The sequence below is a fragment of the Gopherus evgoodei genome, unplaced genomic scaffold (assembly GCF_007399415.2).
Source record: "Gopherus evgoodei ecotype Sinaloan lineage unplaced genomic scaffold, rGopEvg1_v1.p scaffold_58_arrow_ctg1, whole genome shotgun sequence".
Lineage (NCBI taxonomy): Eukaryota > Metazoa > Chordata > Testudines > Testudinidae > Gopherus > Gopherus evgoodei.
In genome coordinates this window covers 106,641-127,271 of record NW_022060079.1, presented here as the reverse complement: position 1 = coordinate 127,271, position 20,631 = coordinate 106,641, and the positions used below count along the sequence as shown (strand labels likewise).

General features: G+C 61.4%; 1 protein-coding gene across 1 annotated transcript in view; it reads right to left on the bottom strand.

The window, feature by feature from the left end:
• COL11A2 (collagen type XI alpha 2 chain) overlaps window positions 1-20,631 on the bottom strand; it is a 57,157-nt gene that overhangs the window by 14,548 nt on the left and 21,978 nt on the right. The window contains exons 19-49 of the mRNA XM_030547398.1: window positions 20,212-20,256; window positions 19,870-19,923; window positions 19,411-19,455; window positions 18,095-18,148; window positions 17,893-18,000; window positions 17,474-17,527; window positions 17,343-17,396; window positions 16,608-16,652; window positions 14,285-14,338; window positions 13,753-13,797; window positions 13,096-13,149; window positions 12,773-12,826; window positions 11,845-11,898; window positions 11,593-11,700; window positions 11,402-11,491; window positions 11,272-11,325; window positions 10,277-10,384; window positions 9,989-10,096; window positions 9,862-9,915; window positions 9,690-9,743; window positions 8,926-9,033; window positions 6,271-6,324; window positions 6,129-6,182; window positions 5,989-6,042; window positions 4,829-4,882; window positions 3,956-4,063; window positions 3,635-3,688; window positions 3,406-3,459; window positions 2,925-2,978; window positions 2,280-2,333; window positions 1,827-1,934 (exon numbers count right to left, since the gene is read on the bottom strand). Coding sequence (XP_030403258.1) covers window positions 1,827-1,934; window positions 2,280-2,333; window positions 2,925-2,978; window positions 3,406-3,459; window positions 3,635-3,688; window positions 3,956-4,063; window positions 4,829-4,882; window positions 5,989-6,042; window positions 6,129-6,182; window positions 6,271-6,324; window positions 8,926-9,033; window positions 9,690-9,743; window positions 9,862-9,915; window positions 9,989-10,096; window positions 10,277-10,384; window positions 11,272-11,325; window positions 11,402-11,491; window positions 11,593-11,700; window positions 11,845-11,898; window positions 12,773-12,826; window positions 13,096-13,149; window positions 13,753-13,797; window positions 14,285-14,338; window positions 16,608-16,652; window positions 17,343-17,396; window positions 17,474-17,527; window positions 17,893-18,000; window positions 18,095-18,148; window positions 19,411-19,455; window positions 19,870-19,923; window positions 20,212-20,256 — 2,052 coding nt within the window. The remainder of the gene's footprint in view (window positions 1-1,826; window positions 1,935-2,279; window positions 2,334-2,924; window positions 2,979-3,405; window positions 3,460-3,634; window positions 3,689-3,955; window positions 4,064-4,828; window positions 4,883-5,988; window positions 6,043-6,128; window positions 6,183-6,270; window positions 6,325-8,925; window positions 9,034-9,689; window positions 9,744-9,861; window positions 9,916-9,988; window positions 10,097-10,276; window positions 10,385-11,271; window positions 11,326-11,401; window positions 11,492-11,592; window positions 11,701-11,844; window positions 11,899-12,772; window positions 12,827-13,095; window positions 13,150-13,752; window positions 13,798-14,284; window positions 14,339-16,607; window positions 16,653-17,342; window positions 17,397-17,473; window positions 17,528-17,892; window positions 18,001-18,094; window positions 18,149-19,410; window positions 19,456-19,869; window positions 19,924-20,211; window positions 20,257-20,631) is intronic.

Below are 20,631 nucleotides of genomic sequence, written 5' to 3'. Positions count from 1 at the left end.
ATTTCAAGTCTAAACTTCCTAATATCCAGTTTATTTATACCCATTCGTCCTCGTGCCTACATTAGTACTAAACTTAAATAATTCCTCTCCCTCCCTAACGTTAACCCCCCTGATATATTTATATAGAGCAAGCATATCCCCCCATAGCCTTCTTTTGGCCAGGCTAAACAAGCCAAGCTCTTTGAGTCTCCTTTCATAAGGCAGTTTTTCCATTCCTCGGATCATCCTAGTAGCCCGTCTCTGAACCTGTTCCAGTTTGAATTCATCCTTCTTGAACATGGGACACCAGAACTGCACACAGTATTCCAGATGGGGTCTCACCAACGCCTTATATAACGGTACTAACACATCCTTATCCTTGCAGGAAATACCCCGCCTGATGCATCCCAAAATCGCATTTGCTTTTTTAACAGCCGTATCACATTGGCGACTCATAGTCATCCTGCTATCAACCAGTACCCCAAGGTCCTTCTCCTCCTCCGTCGCTTCCAACTGATGCGCCCCCAACGTATATCCAAAATTCTTATTATTAATTCCTAAGTGCATGACCTTGCACTTTTCACTATTGTATTTCATCCTATTTCTATTACTCCAGTTTACAAGGTGGTTCAGATCTTCCTGAATAGTATTCCTGTCCTTCTCCATGTTAGCAATACCCCCCAGCTTTGTGTCATCCGCAAACTTTATTAGCACATTCCCGCTCTTTGTGCCAAGGTCAGTTATAAAAAGGTTAAATAAGATCGGTCCCAAAACCGATCCTTGAGGGACTCCACTAGTGACCTCCTTCCAGCCCGACAGTTCACCTTTCAATACGACCTGCTGGAGTCTCCCCTTTAACCAGTTCCTTATCCACCTTACAACTTTCATATTCATTCCCATCTTTTCCAATTTGACTAACAGTTCCCCGTGTGGAACCGTGTCGAACGCCTTACTGAAATCTAGGTAAATTATATCTACCGCATTTCCTTTATCTAAGTAATCCGTCACCTTCTCAAAGAAGGAGATCAGATTGGTTTGACACGATCTACCTTTACTAAATCCGTGTTGCAATTCGTCCCAATTACCATTGACCTCTATGTCCTTAACTACTTTCTCCCTTAAAATTTTTTCCAAGACCTTACATACTACAGACGTCAAGCTAACAGGCCTATAATTACCCGGATCACTTTTATTCCCTTTCTTAAAAATAGGAACTACATTAGCAATCCTCCAGTCATATGGCACAACCCCCGAGTTTATCGATTGCTTAAAAATTCTCGCTAACAGACTCGCAATTTCACGCGCCAGTTCCTTTAATATCCTCGGATGGAGATTGTCCGGGCCCTCCGACTTCGTCCCATTGAGCTGTTCAAGTACGGCCTCTACCTCAGTTGCGGTAATATCCACTTCTATATCCACATTCCCATTTATCATCCCTCCATCATCGCAAGGTTCCTCACTAGTCTTATTAAAAACTGAGGAAAAGTACTTGTTTAGATGTTGGGCCATGCCTAGGTTATCCTTAACCTCCATTCCATCCTCAGTGTATAGCGGCCCCACTTCTTCTTTCTTTGTTTTCTTCTTATTTATGTGGCTGTAGAACCTTTTACTATTGGTTTTGATTCCCTTTGCAAGGTCCAGTTCAGTGCGGCTTTTAGCCTTCCTCACTTTATCCCTACATGTTCTGACCTCACCAAGGTAGCTTTCCTCACTCCCCTCCCAGAGCCAGGGATAGAACCCAGGAGTCCTGGCTCCCAGCCCCCCTGTTCTAACCCGCTAGCTCCCACTCCCCCGCAGAGCCGGGACAGGACCCGGGCGTCCCACTGGCATCACTGGCTGTCACTTACCACTGAGCCAGGGATGCCTCTCAGCCCGTCAGGCCCCTGCTTGCCGGTCGGTCCCTGAGGCCCCACGTGGCCGGTCTTGCCAGGGGGTCCCACGGCGCCTGGCTCGCCCTGGGGGACAGAGGGGCAGGGTGAGCTTGGCGATGGGCGACACGGTCACAGCTGTGGTGGGGGCTCCTTGGCGCCACCGCGCCCCGTTGGGGTCAGAGGCCATCCTGGGGCTCCCTGTCACACCGACCCCAGAGCATCATGGGACAGGAGCCCTTGGCGTGGCCAGGCCGCGGCCTGGCTGGCTGCACCGAGAGCCCCCAGCCTGGGCTCTGGGACAGATCCAGCTGTGCCTCGTCTGCGGGGAGCTCCAAACTGAGTCTGACCCCAGGGGATCCGGGACCCGACACCTCCCCAGCAGAGACCCCACCCCAGGGGGGGGCGGGGCATGGAGCCTGAGTCACTTACCTTAGTGCCCTTCTCGCCCTGACGCCCCTCGGGACCCGGGGAGCCTGCGGGACCCTGCAGAGAGAGGAGACAGGGATGAACAAGGGAATGGGGCACAGGGCCTGTCTCCTCTAGGGGGCGCTGGCTCCCACCTCACCCCCGGGTGGGGACCAGCTGGCTCAGGGGGGCAGGAAATGGGGCCTGGGGCCTGTCTCCTCTAGGGGGCGCTGGCTCCCACCCCGCCCCCGGGCAGGGACTGGCTGGCTCGGTGTGGGGCGGGAGGAGTCCCTGGAGCTAAGCGGTTTCCCTGTTATTAGCTGCTGCGCTCTGGCCCAGGCATTTCACTCGCTGCTGGGGACGGGAAGGAATTTCCTGCCCTCGGTGCCAGCCCCTCCCTCCCGGCAATGAGATTCCCACGGAGCTGGATTTGTGTGTGTGCGTCTCTGCCGCCCCCTGCTGGCGGGTCACTGTGGCTGCAGACGAGGTGGGTGCCCGGCGTGGGGGGGTCTGCGTAGGTCAGAGTCCTGTCGCACAGTGGCTGGGACAGGAGGCGCGTCCCTCACACCCCCTGTGCAGTGAGACTCTTCTGCCCTGCTCCTGGGGGACGGCAGGAGGAGGGGAGTGACCTGGGCAGGGGAGGGGGGTCCAGACAGACCCATCACTTACCCTCTTCCCTGGGGGGCCTGGAGGGCCGTTCTCTCCTGTCGGGCCTGGGGAGCCCTATAGAGAGAGAGAGAGCTGGAGTTAGGAGAACCAATTTAACCCAGAACATCATGGAGAGGGGAACCCGGAGAGGTGAGGAACCTGATCCAGAACATGAGGGCAAGGAGAACCCAGAGATGGAGGTTTGATCCAGAACAGGGGAACCCAGAGTACAATCAGAGAGGGGGGATCCGGAACATCAGAGGTGGGTTCCAATTCAGAACATCGGAGGGGCCAATCAGGAAGGTTGGACAGAAAGGAATCCAGAGAAGGACCCGATCTGGAAAGGGGGGGCGTGTGGAGTCTGATCAGACTGTTGGAGGGACTCGGGGGGGGGGGCTGGGGACACAGGTGGGGTGTCCAGTCCAAATGTCAGGGGAGATCAATTCCAAACCATCGGGGGGGGACCCCATCAGGGCCCCGCTCGGTAGCCCTGGTCACTCACCAGCTGCCCGGGTTCCCCATCCTCGCCTCGCTCGCCCTTCGCCCCGTCCTGGCCCTGGAGGGGGAAGACAAGCCCTGAGTCAGAGGAGGCCTCAGCAGGGACCCCAAACCCCAGCCAGGGGGCTCCAAACCCAGCTGCATGCCTCCTGGGTCCCCACCCGACTTCCGAGCATCTCCCCTGCCCCCAGACTGCAGGGACCTGGAGGGCAACGCATGGGACTGTTACTTACCCTGGGGCCCATTTCACCTGGGGGGCCTGGATCCCCTGGGAAACCAACAGGACCCTGGAAGAGACAGGAATGAATTAGCCTGAGCCACCTTCTCCTACAGCCAGGCACAGAACCCAGGAGTCCTGGCTCCCAACACCCCCCCCCTGCTCTAACCACTAGACACCACTCCTCTCCCAGAGCTGGAATAGAACCCAGGAATCCTGGCTCCCAACACCCCTCTGGCCCGCTCTAACCACTAGACCCCACTATCCTCCCAGAGCTGGGGAGACAACTCAGGAGTCCTGGCTCCCCCTCCCCTGGTCTCTGCGCCACGTCACTCACGGGGTTCCCCTTGGGCCCATCGTCTCCGGGGGGCCCTTTCCCTCCAGGGGGTCCAGCTGTGCCAGCGGCTCCGGTTTCTCCTTTCTCCCCTCGCTCTCCTCGTGGGCCCTGGGAAGGAGACAGAACGGAGGGGGCAAGGTGTCAGTGTGGGGTCCGTGGGCACAGGGAGGATGGGGGGAGTGGCCTGGCAGGGGGCAGAGCTCTGGGGGTCAGCTGTAGGGGAGGGATCCCAGCCTCAGTGTCCCTTGGGGAGATCCACCATGTGGGCAGGGGAAGGAGTCTCTTTGGGGGGGGTTGTCATGGGGGAGAGGTCCTAGCCCCAGTGTCTCTGGGATGGGGTCCACAGCCCGGGGAGAGGGAAGCACTCCAAACTGGGGGGGGGTTCCTGCTGGAAGAAAGGGGCTCCGGGGTGGTTCTCACTGGGTGGGGGAAAGGCCAGGCCTGGCCCTAGGACTCCCCCCACAAGGCAGGGGATAGATGGGCCCTGAGGGGCCCTTGTCTGGTGGGGAGCAGTGCTCTGGGGGTCCCTGACAGGAGACACCCCAAGGAGGGGTCCCTGGCTGGAGGCTGACAGCTCTGGGTGGGCCTTAATAAGGAAGAGACACATGTGGGGAGCTGGCCACTGATCCCCATGGGGGCAGGGCCCCAGTAGAGGGGATGAAGGAGGGTTCGGGGGGCTCCTTGGTGGGGGAAGGAGCAGGTGCGTCCCATGAGATAGCGTCTGTGCCGCCAGGTGGGGGCGAGGACTGCGAGGAAGCCCTGGGGGGGTAGGAGAGGGACAAACAGGGGGAAGGGGTTTCCCAGGGGGGTTAGTGGCCGTGCTGCCAGGTAGGGTGTGCGAGGAAGCAGGGGCAGGGGGGCCCAAAGACTCACCTTGACTCCTGGCTCCCCAGGGATGCCGGGGGCCCCCGACTCACCAGACTCACCCTGAAATGGGAGAAACGTCAGCGCTCGCACTCCGACCGGTCCCCCTGGATGGTCCCAGGGACACAGCGTGGCAGCACCCCACAGGCCCTGTGTCACTAGACCCCACTCCCCTCCCCTCCCCTAGCCGGGAGAGAACCCAGGAGTCCTGGCCCCACTCCCCTCCCCGAGCCACGAGAGAACCCAGGAGTCCTGGCCCCACTCCCCTCTCCGAGCGGCGAGAGAACCCAGGAGTCCTGGCCTCGCTCCCCTCCCCGAGCCGCGACAGAACCCAGGAGTCCTGGCCCTGCTCCCCTCCCTGAGCCGCGAGAGAACCCAGGAGTCCTGGCCCCGCTCCCTCCCCGAGCCAGGAGAGAACCCAGGAGTCCTGGTCCCACTCCCCTCCCCGAGCCGGGAGAGAACCCAGGAGTCCTGCCCCAGCCTCACATTCCCCTGGGCGACTGGTGGTGGGTCCCTTTGACTCCTGCAGTCTGTGACTCTGAGTCCCCCCATCTATTCTCGGGCCATGGGGAGAACAGGGTGGCCTGCATTGCCCCTCTGCACAAGGACAGTGACTTGTCCAGTCTCAGGCTGCAGGCAGCAGGGTCAGGAAGGGAATTGCTCCCCGAGACTCAATCAGCTGGAGACAGGCACCACACAGCGGGGCACTGCTCTGAGGGGCTCCAGAGATACCTCTGTCTGGCTGCTGAGTCTGGCTCACATGCTGGGGGTCCCCAGACTGGGGGCAGGGAAGGAATCTCCCCCAGGACACACAGCCGAGGCCCTTGGGAGGTTTCCTGTTCCCCCGCAGCGCGGGGTGTGGGTCACTGGCTGAGCTCAGCAGATCAGATCCCTGCCATCACAGGGGTGTCGGCCCTTGGGGTCCCTCGGTCCCTCCTGGGCTCAGCTGTTGTGGCCCCAGGCTCGGTCCCCTGGGCGCTGATACGTATCGGTCCAGCCAGGTCACGGGGCTGGGCACAGGGTGACAGGGAGTGATTCTCTGCCTGCTGCTGTCCAGGGGCCAGGCTGGAGCGAATGGGCCCTTCTGGCCTTGAACTCCATGAAATCTACCAGCCCCACTCTGCCCCCCCGGGGCTGGGAGAGAACCCAGGCGTCCTGCCTCCACCTACCTTCTCTCCGGGGGGGCCCAGATTGCCGATGCCTCCAGGGCCACCTTGGGGTCCCTGCAGGGGGAGAGAGCAGAGCTGGTTACCTCTGGGGACGTGCGGGGCAGGGCTGAACGGGTGCGGGGGGCGAGGGAGGAACTTACATCTGCTCCGGAGGGTCCGGCTGGGCCACGTGGGCCCGGTGGTCCGGGGGGGCCCTGTGGGGAGAAAGAACAAGGTGAGGGGGGCTCTGGAACATTCCCACCTGGGGGGGGCTCGGAATGGGGGGCAGCCGGTGTCACTTACCATGGGGCCCACGTCACCTGTCTCGCCCTTCTCCCCCGCCGGGCCCGGCAGACCCTAAGGAGAGACAGAGCATCAGTGCGGGGCACATCTGGACTGGGGGGAGGGGGCTGATCAAGGGGCACATCTGGATCCAGGGAGTTGGGGGAAGCAGGCAGCACATCTGGATTTGGGATGAAGAGGGACTTAGACCTAGGACATATCTGGATCTGGAGGATGCAAGGAGGGGAGAGATGGAGGGACACATCTGTTTCAGGATGGGATGGTGGCCTAGAGGGAGGGACACATCTGGAGCACGGATGGGGAGAGGGGACCCAGAGGGGCACATCTGGATCCAGGTAGGTGTGGAGGAGGGCACACAGGGATTGGTTCCCCCCGCCTCCTAGAACAGCTGGCTCGGGGTGGGACCCAGCAACAACTGGCCAGGGGTCGCACGGTCATGCTGCCCAGCAGTTTGGGACAGGAAGTGAAGGGGAATCCTGTCCCCAGCTAGAACTGCACCATGGGGCAGGAGTTACTTAGGGAGGCCGGAATGGGTGGCTAGGGCTGGGCCCATGGCTAGGCAAGGGGGTTCGGGTCGGGTTGGGTCTGGGTCCAGGGGGAGGTCAGAGACAGGTGGGAGGTATAGAGCATGGGGGCTGGGCCAGGGACAGGTGTAGGGCTGGGGCTATAGCTAAGTAAGGGGGCTCTGGCCGGGTCGGGTCTGGGTCCAGGGGGAGGGCGGAGACAGGTGGGAGGTATAGAGCATGGGGGCTGGGCCAGGGACAGGTGTAGGGCTGGGGCTATGGCTAAGTAAGGGGGCTCTGGCCGGGTCGGGTCTGGGTCCAGGGGGAGGTCGGAGACAGGTGGGAGGTATAGAGGATGGGGGCTGGGCCAGGGACAGGTGTAGGGCTGGGGCTATAGCTAAGTAAGGGGGCTCTGGTCGGGTCGGGTCTGGGTCCAGGGGGAGGGCGGAGACAGGTGGGAGGTATAGAGCATGGGGGCTGGGCCAGGGACAGGTGTAGGGCTGGGGCTATGGCTAAGTAAGGGGGTTCAGGTCGGGTTGGGTCTGGGTCCAGGGGGAGGTCGGAGACAGGTGGGAGGTATAGAGCATGGGGGCTGGGCCAGGGACAGGTGTAGGGCTGGGGCTATGGCTAAGTAAGGGGGTTCAGGTCGGGTTGGGTCTGGGTCCAGGGGGAGGTCGGAGACAGGTGGGAGGTATAGAGCATGGGGGCTGGGCCAGGGACAGGTGTAGGGCTGGGGCTATGGCTAAGTAAGGGGGCTCTGGTCGGGTCTGGGTCCAGGGGGAGGTCGGAGACAGGTGGGAGGTATAGAGCATGGGGCTGGGCCAGGGACAGGTGTAGGGCTGGGGCTATGGCTAAGTAAGGGGGCTCTGGCCGGGTCGGGTCTGGGTCCAGGGGGAGGTCGGAGACAGGTGGGAGGTATAGAGCATGGGGGCTGGGCCAGGGACAGGTGTAGGGTTGGGCCCATGGCTAGGTAAGGGGGTTCAGGTCGGGTCGGGTCTGGGTCCAGGGGGAGGGCGGAGACAGGTGGGAGGTATAGAGCATGGGGGCTGGGCCAGGGACAGGTGTAGGGCTGGGGCTATGGCTAAGTAAGGGGGTTCGGGTCGGGTCGGGTCTGGGTCCAGGGGGAGGGCGGAGACAGGTGGGAGGTATAGAGCATGGGGCTGGGTCAGGGACAGGTGTAGGGTTGGGCCCATGGCTAGGTAAGGGGGTTCAGGTCGGGTCGGGTCTGGGTCCAGGGGGAGGGCGGAGACAGGTGGGAGTATAGAGCATGGGGATAGGGCCAGGGACAGGTGTAGGGCTGGGGCTATGGCTAAGTAAGGGGGCTCTGGTCGGGTCTGGGTCCAGGGGGAGGGCGGAGACAGGTGGGAGGTATAGAGCATGGGGCTGGGCCAGGGACAGGTGTAGGGCTGGGGCTATGGCTAAGTAAGGGGGCTCTGGTCGGGTCTGGGTCCAGGGGGAGGTCGGAGACAGGTGGGAGGTATAGAGCATGGGGGCTGGGCCAGGGACAGGTGTAGGGCTGGGGCTATAGCTAAGTAAGGGGGCTCTGGCCGGGTCGGGTCTGGGTCCAGGGGGAGGTCGGAGACAGGTGGGAGGTATAGAGCATGGGGGCTGGGCCAGGGACAGGTGTAGGGTTGGGCCCATGGCTAGGTAAGGGGGTTCAGGTCGGGTCGGGTCTGGGTCCAGGGGGAGGGCGGAGACAGGTGGGAGGTATAGAGCATGGGGATAGGGCCAGGGACAGGTGTAGGGCTGGGGCTAGGGCTAAGTAAGGGGGCTCTGGCCGGGTCTGGGTCCAGGGGGAGGGCGGAGACAGGTGGGAGGTATAGAGCATGGGGGCTAGGCCAGGGACAGGTGTAGGGCTGGGGCTATGGCTAAGTAAGGGGGCTCTGGCCGGGTCTGGGTCCAGGGGGAGGGCGGAGACAGGTGGGAGGTATAGAGCATGGGGGCTGGGCCAGGGACAGGTGTAGGGCTGGGGCTATGGCTAAGTAAGGGGGTTCGGGTCGGGTCGGGTCTGGGTCCAGGGGGAGGTCGGAGACAGGTGGGAGTATAGAGCATGGGGGCGGGGCCAGGTGTAGGGGGGGGGCCAGGGCACTGGAGTGGCTGAGTGAGGGGCAGAAGGGGAAACCCTGCAAGGCCAGTGACAGGCCCCACTCACCTGCAGCCCGATGGGGCCAGGCGGCCCATTGAATCCGCGGGTTCCTTCGTCGCCCTTTGCCCCAAAATGGCCCTGGGGGCCCCGAGCGCCTGGCTCCCCATCAGCCCCCTCGACACAGACACAAGAGAGAGTCAATGACAGGCCTCGAGCGGCCCCGGGGAGATGGGACTCGCTGAGCGGGCGAGGGGGGGGGAAGGTCTCGGCGCTGTGGGAGCAGCGGGAACCCCCACCACCACCATTCCCTGGAATCCCAGCCATGCTCCTGCAGTGCCATGTGGGGCCCCTGTGCCATCAGAAACCGAGCACCTCGCCCCATGGCATGAGTGAGGGGCCGGGACACTGCGCTGCCAGGAGACAGGGACCTTCCACCCGGCATGGAGCAGACCAGGCTCCATCGCCCTCAGCTACGTTCCCCCCGCCCACATGGAGCCAATCTGGCTCCATCACCCAGGCCCTGCACGGACCTGACCTGGGTCCATCATCCAGCCTGGCAAACAGCAGACCAAGCTCCATCATCCTCAGCTCTGTCCCGCAGCCCAGCATGGAACCAACCCGGCTCCATCACCCCCACCCTGCATGGAGCAGACCCAGCTCCATCCCCCTGCCCTGCACAGAGCCAACCAGCTCCATCATCCTCAGCTCTGTCCCGCAGCCCAGCATGGAGCCAACCCAGCTCCGCTGTCCGGCACTGCCCCGTGCTACCAGCCACAGAGACCCTCCGCCCTGTGCTGCAGGAGGCTGTCTGAGGGGTGCAAGGTACTTACGGCTGCTCCAGGTTGCCCGACTGGGCCCATGGGACCTGGGGGGCCTGGGGGACCCTGGAAGGAAGGAGACGGGGGTCAGTGATGCTGAGACACAGAGATACCCCAGGCAGGAATTGGTGGGGGGGGAATCAGCCCCAGTCTGGGGTGAGGGGAGCCCCCAGTTCCTACTCACGTGTTCTCCCTTGTTGCCTTTGCCACCCTTCCGGCCCGGCTCGCCCACCTCGCCCTGCAAAGAGGAGAAGGGGGGGTTAGCCCATTGTCATGGGGGGGACAGGACACAGACACAGACGGGGCCTTACCTTGTCGCCGTCCTCACCAGCACCCCCTGGGGGCCCCGCTGGGCCGGGAAGCCCAACTGGACCCTGGACTCCGTCGCGGCCCGCGGGGCCTATGGGACCTTTCTCACCCTAGGAAGAAACAGAGGGGAGTGAGGTGCACAGAACCCTGGAGTCCTGGCTCCCTCCACTCCCCGTTTTAACCCACCCAACCCCCATCCTCTCCCAGCACTGGGGACAGAACCCAGAAATCCTGGCTCCCAGCCCCCCTGCATTTGACTAAGCCCTGCTCCCCCCATGCCCTCTACTCACAGGAACTCCTTTCTCTCCAGCGGGGCCTGGTGGCCCTTGGGGGCCCGGTCTGCCTGGGGGTCCGATGGGGCCGCCCTGCCCAGGGCCACCTCTCTCGCCGGGGGAGCCCTGGAGGAGGAGAGAGGAGGAGTCACTTGCTGCCCCCCGTGATGAAGTGGGGCTGGTCTTAATGTTTCCTCTGAATACTGTGGGGGGCCTCAGTTTCTGGTTGATACACTGTCTCCGTGGCAACTAACGGCCAGGACCCTTCCCCCCTGCAAGGGGATGCTAAAGGTGGGGGAGAACAAAGAGATCAGGTGACCTCCTAGCCCGGGAAAGAGACAAAGGCCAGAGAGGAGGGGCTGGAGGGGGTTGCAGTTGGGAGCTGGCTGGGGACAAGCAGTGAGGGCAGACGTGGGGGTCTGGCTCGCTGGGCCCCAGAATGGACCCAGCTGAGGGGTCCCATTCGCTGTACCTACAAGCTCTGTTTTAGACCCTGTTCCTGGCATCGAATAAACCTCTGTGTTACTGGCTGGCTGAGAGTCACGTCTGACTGCGAAGTGGGGGTGCAGGACCCGGTGGCTTCCCCAGGACCCCGCTGGGGTGGACTCGCTGTGGGAAGCGCACGGAGGGGCAAAGGATGCTGAATGCTCCAAGGAGAGACCCAGGAGGTGAAGCCGTGGGAGCTTCTTGCCCTGAACAAGTCTGCTCCAAGGGAGAGGAGGCTCCCCGAAGTCCTGCCTGGCTTGGTGGGGAGCAGTTCCAGAGCATCACCCGGGGACTCTGTGAAACCCCCACAGCGGGGTCCCCCGGACACATTGCGGGGACCGGGATCAGGGGTGAAGAAGGAGGCAGATCAAGGGGCTCAGAGGTCGGAAGTTAGGGAGGAGAGGGGCTGATGGGGGAGTGAGGGAAGGGAAGTCAAAGAACAGTTGGGGAGGTGGGGGCCTATGGGAATAGTTGGCGGGAAGGAGTTGGGGGAGGGGCTGGCGTGGGGGTCCCCATATCATACTCACTGCAGGTCCTGGAGGTCCGGCCGGCCCCTCATTCCCTTTCAGCCCCGTGCCACCCTGTGGGGAGAAGCACAGGTTAGGGCCTGCTGGCACCGGGGACAGACTGGGGGCATTGGAGGGGGCAGGTACTCACTGGGGTGCCGGGCAGCCCACGCTCACCAGGGAAACCGCGCAGTCCAGCCGGGCCGTCTTTCCCGAGGGCTCCTGGGGGGCCGGGGTCTCCCTGCGCCGGGGGAAGGAGAAGGAGAATTAGGTGGGTCCCCCACCCTGCTCCCTGCAGCACAGCGCCCCCTAGCGCTGCACTGAAACATCACAGCTCCTTACTTTGGTTCCTTCTTTCCCAGAGGGTCCTGGCAAGCCCTGCTCTCCCGGAGGCCCGGGGGGGCCTGGGTGACCTCTCTCCCCCATCTGACCAGACTCTCCAGAAGCGCCCTAGTGCAGGGGGAGACAAGAAACAGTGTGAGACCTTCAGGGAATTGGCCACACCCTTCGACCCCTGCCTCTTCCATCACCAGGAGGAGCTGCTGACGGCCGCTCCCAGCCCACCCCGGCACCCCTCACCACCCGGCTTCTTACCTGAGGTCCCACCACTCCCGGGGGGCCAGGGGGTCCCGTCTTGCCTTGGAAACCCTGAAAGACAGAGAGAGATGGGGGCATTAGCATGAGCCACAGCAGATGGCTCTGCCCCACAACTCCCCGTGTGTAAGTGGAGAGTCACCCAGGAGTGTGCGAGGAGCAACACAGAAAAGTGTGAGAAGTAACCATGGAGTATCCAGAGTGTAACACATGAGTGTGTGAGGAGTAACCATGGTGAATCCAGAGTGTAACACGTGAGTGTGTGAGGAGTAATGTGGGGGTAATCAGAGACTAACACTGGAGGATGTGAGGAGTAATGCAGGAGTATCCAGAATGTAATACATCAGCATACAAGGCTTAAAATGGGAATATCCTGAGAGTTACACGGGAGTAAGAGAGTAGTAAAGTGGGAGTAACCAAGAGTAACAGCGGAGTGAGCAGAGAGCAATGTGCGAGAGAGGAGTAATGCGGGAGTGACCAGAGTGCAACACAGGAGTGAGGGAGAAATAACACAGGAGTATCCAGAGAGTAATATGTGAGCAAGCAGAATGCAAAGTGGGAGTGAAAGAGGAGTAACGGGAGTATCCAAAGCATAATGTAGAAGAATGTGAGGAGTAACATAGGAGTATCCAGAGAGTAATGTGGGAGTAGTTTGGGGTAACATGGGAGTAACCAGAGAGGAATGCCAGAGCATGCGAGGTGTAATATGAGAGTCACACGAGAGTAATCAGAGAGTAACAGGAGAGTAAGAAAGGAGTAACAGGGAATAATCAGAAAGTAACAAGGTACTATGTGAGGAGTAATGAGGGAGTTACTTAGGTTTAACCTGGGAGGAACCAGAGTGTAACACGGCAGGAACCACAGAGTAACACAGGGGTAACAGAAAAGTATCTGAAGCCTAACATGCAGTAACAGTGCAGTAACGTACGACTTCTCCTCGCTGACCAGGGTGCCCGGGAAGTCCGTCCTTGCCAGGAGGGCCCTGTGGGGAGGAAAATGGAGAGGTCAGTGGGGCAGGGGAAGATCATAGTGGGAGGGAACTGGGGAGCAGTCAGGAGGGCAGGGGAGCCAGCTGGGGAGCCAGGGGAGCAGGCAAGTGGGAATGGCAATGGGAGAGGGCTGGGATGCAGGCAGGGAGACTGGGGAGCAGGTGGGGGTAGCTTGGATGCGGGGGCGGGGGCTGAGGAGCTGGCAGGGGGGTGGGGGCAGGCAGAGGGGCAAGGGAGCCAGTAGGTAGTGCACGTTACTCACCGGTGGCCCTTTGGGTCCGGGGAAGCCGTTTGGCCCCTGGGAGCCCGGGAGTCCCTATGGAGAGAAGAGCGGAAGTTAGGGGAGCTGGGGGTGCAGGGAGAACAATGCCTGGCCCTGGAGACACCAGCACGGCCAGGGCCAGCCGTAGTGAGCGGGGGCCAGGCCAATGTTGTACCCGGAGCCCAACTGCATAAAACCGGCCATGTTGCACTGCAGTGACCCGCCCCTCGCACCAGGGAACTGCTGAGGCTGCTGCACACCATGCTGGGCCCAGCAGCCGTGACTGGGGCCGTGCAAGCACCACACTGCAGTGACCTGTGCCTCACACCAACAAATCGCTGTGGCTCCGAGCAGCAGGTCTGGAGCCGGCTCACGGACAGGCTGAACAGTGCTAGCGACGCTCAGACAGGGCAGGCTGGATGAGGCCCAGCGGTGGTGAGCAGAGGCCTAGTGCGAGTGTCGCACTAATGTGACCCATGCCTGGCACAGCTGTCGCACAGGGCCCTGGAGAGGTGAACAGGAATGAGCACAAGGCAGGGCAGGCTGCATGAGGCCCAGCAGTGGTGTTCCAGGCCCAGCTGATGCAGCGAAGGGTGGCGCCCGGTACCCAGGGCTCTGTGCACACCCAGGTCCCCCCCATGCTGCGCCCACACTCACCCTTTCCCCGGGAGGGCCATGGGGGCCATCACCGCCAGAGGTGCCCTGAGGGGGAGATAAATGTGAGAGGTAACCAGGAGCACATCCCCTTCCAATACACACTGACACACGTGCACAGACGTGTACATTCATCCCTGTGCAAGCACACACACCCATTCTCACACTCACACACACTCGGATGTACACAGACAGCCACAGAGAGAGACAGAGACACACACACAGACACACGGGGACACACACACAGACACACACACAGGGACAGACACAGACGAGACACACACAGAAACACACGGGGGACGCACACACACAGACACACACAGAGATACAGATGGGACATACACACATGGACAGACAGAGACACACAAGCACACACACAAAGGAACACATTCAGCCTTGCATGTTTGCACGCCCAGAGCCTGCTCACACACGCTGACCTCTGAGCCCTGCCCAAACCTCACCCTGCGACACACTGGCCCCATCCTACTCCAACCCGACATTTACAGACAGACAGACCCGGAACCCCAGTCCTCACCTTCGCCCCCAGCTTTCCAGTGGCTCCTCGTGGCCCCCGCTGGCCCCTGGGACCCTGGAGGAATGAGACAGAGGCGGGTGAGTGTCTGAGCCCTGGCTCTGCCCCCTCTCATCCTCCAACCCCCCCTTCCTGGGGGGCAGAACCCCAGCAATCCACACAGTGCCCTGGGGGCATTAATGAGGATCTCAGGGGTGGAAGCGGCAGACTGGAGGGACCCACCAGCCACACAGGACGCGGATGGGCACATGACCCCTAGCCCTGTTAGGGGAATGCTGGACCCCCCCCAACCCCAGATGGGAGGATTAAGGAGGGTAGGTGGAAGGGGATATTTGCCCCCCCCACCAGAGAGGGGCCCAGCCCCGAGGCCCTGTGCCAACGCGAGGTGGAGCCCAGAGGGGACACATTATGTATTAGTCAAGCTTAGAGGTGAGCCCCATGGCAGGAGGTCTGGCTGGTCCCAGGGGTCATGGGCAGGACCTCACTGGGGACAGGGTGAGGGGGGTTCCATAGGAGGGGCAGGGGCCGGGATGGGGAGGCCTGCACTGGGCAAGGATGGGTGGATAGACGGGCGGGCGGACAGACAAACAGGCTGACAGAAGAAATATGGATGGGAGAAGGAGGAGATGGAGGTTTCAGATGGAGAAAGCAGAGGGAAGGATGGATAGACAGATGAGAAGGGACGGATCGAGGGGGTTCGGGATGGAGGGTTGGGGCAGGATGGGAGGACAGAGGGGTGGATGGATGGATGGATGGAGAAAGCAGAGGGAAGGATGGACAGACAGATGAGAAGGGACGGATCGAGGGGGTTCGGGATGGAGGATTGGGGCAGGATGGGAGGACAGAGGGGTGGATGGATGGATGGATGGAGAAAGCAGAGGGAAGGATGGACAGACAGATGAGAAGGGACGAATCGACGGGATTGAGACAGAGAACTGAGGCAGGATGAGAGGACGGAGGGGTGGATGGATGGATGGAGAAAGCAGAGGGAAGGATGGACAGACCGATGAGAAGGGACGGATCGAGGGGGTTCGGATGGAAGATTGGGGCAGGATGGGAGTACGGAGGGGTGGATGGATGGATGGAGAAAGCAGAGGGAAGGATGGACAGATGAGAAGGGATGGATCGAGGGGACTGGGATAGAGGATTTGGGCAGGATGGGAGGACAGAGGGATGGATGGATGGATGGATGGATGGATGGAGAAAGCAGAGGAAAGAATGGACAGACAGATGAGACGGGACGGATCGAGGGGATTGGGACAGAGGACTGGGGATGGAGGGGAGGATGGAGGGCTGGACAGACATGGAGAGATGGATCGGGGGGATTGGGATGGAGGACTGGGGCAGGGATGGGAGGGCTGGATGGAAGGAGAACACAGATGGAGGGATGGACAGATGTGGAGAGATGGTGTGACAAAGTGAGGGGTTTTCTTGGTTTTTTCTGTGTTTCCCAGTGGGTTGCATGCAGAGGGAGGGGGATTCAGTGTCCCCGGGTGTTACTGGTTTAACGAGGGGAGGGGAGCGGGAGTTTGTTAAGACACAGGACTGGAGAGAGAACTTGGGACCCCGGCTGATGGGCTGGAGGACGGAGACCCCAGCGACCGGTGACCTGGTGACCCAGAGACCCAGCTCAGGCATGGCAGCCGGTTCTGGCCAGGGGAAGGACAATGGGCTGCGGGGAGAGGACCCCGGTGACCTGACCAGCCAGTTCCAGCCAGAGGGGGGCTAAGAGGAGAAGAGACTCAGGTCTGCCTGTTTATCTAGAGAAGCCAATGGACAGAGGGGCTTGGGGCGGGGGATATCAGAGGCCCAGCTGGGAAGCAGGGGGTCTGGGTTGGAGAGGGGGAGCAGGCAGAGCCCACCTGGCTGCAGGGGGACTGGGATGTGCTGGGTTGAGGGAGGCCAGGCCTGAGGCCCTGAGAGTTTCCTGTGCTGGGTTCAACTCTCAATAAACCCTCCTGTGTTACGCTGGCTGAGAGTTGCTCCGGGCTAGAGAACAGGACGAGGGGGGGGCATCAATCCCTTCGGGGGGGAGGAGGCCTGGGGGCCCAGAGCGAGGGGACTCCCTGAGGGGGCCCATGGCAGAGACAGACGTGCTGAGGCTCAGAGAGGTGCGGCTCCAGGAGGTGGAGGGGCCTGACCCCAAGAGAGAGTGGACCCCCGAGAAGGGCTGTCGCACTGAAAGGGGCACCCCCCACGGACCGCACGGGGACACGAGTGGGCACGATCTGTGAGTCCGTGACAGATGGATTGGGGGGAGGGAGGATGAATGGGGGAGCCCAGAGACTTGGCTGCAGTAACCCCCCAACCTCCTTCCAACACTCACCGAGGGGCCGCGCTCACCCCGGGGCCCTGGCTTCCCGGATAGACCCTGCAACAGAGAGAGTCAATGAGACACAGCCAGGGCATGGGCACCCATGGGAGAACTCCTCAGCCAGCCAGGGCCCTGCTGGGACCCATAATGTACTCACCCACGGGAAACACACAGGGACCCCCCACGCCCCACCCAAACCATCCAGGGACCCCTCAGCCAGCCAGAGCCCAGCAGGCACCCCTAACACTCACCCCTGGAACCCGCCACCCAGAACCAACCCCATCCCAGCCCCCATAAAGACCCCACATCCATGGCTCTGCAGGGCCCCCCATCCCCACAGAACTTGCACAGGGATCCCCAATCCAGCGGTCTACAGAGACCTGGCCCATAGGACACCCTATTCACAGCTCTACAAGGACCCCCAACTCCAGCCCCCATGGGGACCCCACCCAGGGATTTGCAGACACCCCTATCAAGAACCACCCCCCATCTAGCCCATCCCCAGAAGACCCTCCCCTACCCCTCAACAGCCTCTCACTCTTCACCCAGCCCCAGTTCCAATCCATCCCTTGGGGGGGGATGCGTGTAAGCCCCACCCAGCAGGACCTGCACCCCCCCTCAGATCCCCCCAGGTGGGGATGCCTCCTGCGGAGGGAAACATGGACCCCACTCCACCAGGGGGCAGTGGTAGGAGCTGTACTGGGGCTGGGGGGAGCCATGCTGGGAGAGTGATGGAGGGTTACTCACCCGAGCACCCTTCTCACCATTGCTGCCAGGGAATCCAGGGAAGCCCTGAGATCCCTGCGGAGAGAGAAGAGATGGGGGTTAAGGGGGGTGCTGGGGGGCAGGGGGTTAGACCCACCATCCACAGCGCTCACCTTCGGGCCTTGCCGTCCTGGGTATCCGGGAAGACCTGGTACACCCAGCTTCCCCTGCAAGAGAGAGAGAGATGGGGTTAGGGGGATGGGACATGGGGCCTTTCCCCATTGGGGGGCGCTGGCTCTCATCCGGCCACAGGGTTGGGGGCTGGCTGTTCGGGGAGTCAGGGAATGGGACCCGGCGCCTTTCCCCTCTTGGGGGCGCCGGCTCCCATCCGGCCTCAGGGTGGGGGGCTGGCTGTTTGGGGGGGCAGGGAATGGGACACGGGGCCTGTCCCCTCTAGGGGGCACTGGCTCCCATCCGGCCCCCAAGCAGGGACTGACAGGCTCAGGGGGCAGGGAACAGGCACATGGTCAGGGGCCCACTCCCTCATGCTCGGCACTGCCCAGTCCTGCCCCATGGTGCCCTGGCTCCTCACCTTCTCTCCCACCAGTCCGAGGGGACCCGGGTCACCCGAGGGTCCAGTCCGGCCTTTGGGACCTTCCGGTCCATCCTCTCCTCTGGCTCCTGGGACACCCACCTCGCCCTGCGGGGGCAGAGATGACAGAGGGGTGGGTGAGACTGGCATCGCCAGGAGTAGGTGGACAGCGAGGGGCGGGGGGCTCCGGGCACAAACTTACCCTTTCTCCTTTCACACCGAAGTCACCTTTGAACCCAGGGAATCCGTCCTCACCCTGCAGAGACAGACAGACCGGTGACCGTCAGACAGCCAGAGAGGAAAGGCCAGAAGGAACCAGCAGCTCAGCCGATCTGACCTCCCGTGTGTCATAGGCCACCAGCCCTCTCCCCACACACACAAACCCCACTAACCCAGCCCCCGAAATGAGACCAAAGTGCCACAGCCCCTGGGACACTCGGCTGTTACCTGCCAAAGGCTGAGAACCAGGGCGGGGCGAGGGGCACCTGAGCACGAGGCTCTGCAATGGCAGGGAAAGGGTTAAGTGAGAGAGACCCCCTCCCCCAGATAATCTTTAAATTAAATATATGGAGATGTACCTATCTCCTAGAACTAGAATGGACCCTGAAAGGTCATCGCGTCCAGCCCCCTGCCTGCACTAGCAGGACCAAGTACTGATTTTGCCCCAGAGCCCTAAGTGGCCCCCTCAAGGATTGAACTCACAACCCTGGGTTTAGCAGGCCAATGCTTTCCCTCAGTGACCTGCCCCCAGGCTGCAGGAGAAGGTGAGAACCCCCAAGTCACTGTCAGTCCGACCGGGGGAGAGGGGGAGAATTCTCCCCAACCCCACCCACAGCGATCAGCTACACCCTGAGCATGGGCGCAAGGACTAGCCAGCCACTCCCATGGGTGCGATAATGCTGGGTGCCCCCTCAGAGCCCGCCACCCCCAGTCCCATCTCCAGCTGGGCCAGCCCTGAGGCTGCAGAAGGAGGAGAGTTAAAACAAAAAACCCAGAATACACTGGGGAGGGGGAAATCCCTTCCTGACCACTGGTCAGGGGTCTGCAGGTAGGGGGCGCTGTGCACTATTCCCCCAGCCGGGCACTAGGGGGCACTGTGCACTATTTCCCTAACCTGGCACTAGGGGGCGCTGTGCACTATTCCCCCAGCCAGGCACTAGGGGGTTCTGTGCACCATTCCCCCTAGCCTGGTACTGGGGACGTCAAGTATCAGGAAGTAGCCGCGTTAGTCTGTAGCCACAAAAATAAGGAGTCCGGTGGCATCTTATCTGTTAGTCTTTAAGGTGCTACCGGACTCGATTTTTAGGGGATGTCATGCACCATTACTGCAGCCTCGCACAAGGGGGTGCTGTGCACCATTCCCCTAGCCAGACACTAGGCAGCGCTGTGCACCATTCCCCCAGCCTGGCACTAGGGGACACTGTGCACCATTCCCCTAGCCTGGCATTAGGGGGTGCTGTGCGGTGCTGCCAGCAACATGTCTGATGTACAGTTGAGGGTGGGGGAAGCAGAACTCACCTTTTCACCCTTGTGACCCTTCAGCCCCCGAATTCCATCTACGCCCTGGAAGAGATGGGGAGAGTTCAACAGGGTGAGCTGCACTGCAGAGACCAGCCACAGATCTAGGCAGAGAACCCAGGAGTCCTGGCTCTCAGTTCCCACCGCCCCCTGCTCTAACCACTGGACCCCACTCCCCTCCCAGAGCTGGGATAGAACCCAAGAGTCCTGTCTCCCAGCCCCTGCTCTAACCCACCAGCCCCTACTCCCCTCCCAGAGCCGGGGATAGAACCCGGGAGTCCTGGCTCCCATTGGCTACAATCCTCTTGTCTTGTTTTCCATTGTAGCCAGAATCCTCTTCTCCCTTGAGGGTCAGGGACCTCCTGGCTTCTGGATCTTCACCCATCCTTACTAAGAATTGTGAGTAATATCCCGGTGCCAGAGAGTCACGCCAAGTCCTGGGACCAATCAGCCGCTTACCTTCACACCACGTGGGCCTGGGTAGCCAATCGGACCTTGGGGACCGGACGGACCCTGCAATAGAGAGAGATTAGACCAATCACAGGGGAGAGTGGCTGGTGTCCCTGCTCCCTACTTTGGAGGGGTTAGAATCACGGATGGGAGACATGTCACCCCACTGACCTGGGGGCCAGGGTCTTAGTACCTCACCCCTAGCACCTGGGGGGTTGTGACTTGGCTGCCAAGGTCTGAAAGGGCTCGGACTGGGGGCAGGGGAGCTTGACCCCGGTGCCTGAGGGGCGAGGGGATATTGGGGTCTGGGGGGACAACGGGAAGGGGAAGGAGTGCACATTATCCCCTTACCTGGTTACCTTTGGTTCCCGACGGACCTTCCTTCCCCGGATGCCCCTGAGAGGGAGGGAATGGGAAAGGGAGGAGACAGAGAGGGATGAATCGTTAACGCCAGCACCACAGCACTGGGCGTTGCTCCATCCCCCTACATGGGGAGCCACCTCAACATCCCACACGCACCCCCGCTCCTGTGGCAAGGGCAGTGCCCCCTGCCTGTGGGGCAGGAATAGCCCAGCTGCCCTTTGACCAAGCGTTGGGGACACCTGGCCCAGCTAGGGGTGAATGGTCAGTGGAGTTTGATTGCGCCAGGGGGTGCAGGCCAGGGTTGGCGTGAGTGAAGGTAGCTGCCTTTGGGGACCAGGCCAGAGCTGAGGCCAGAGGCTCTGGGGCCAATCCCACTTGCTGGCATTTAACGGGGTCAACCAAACAAGC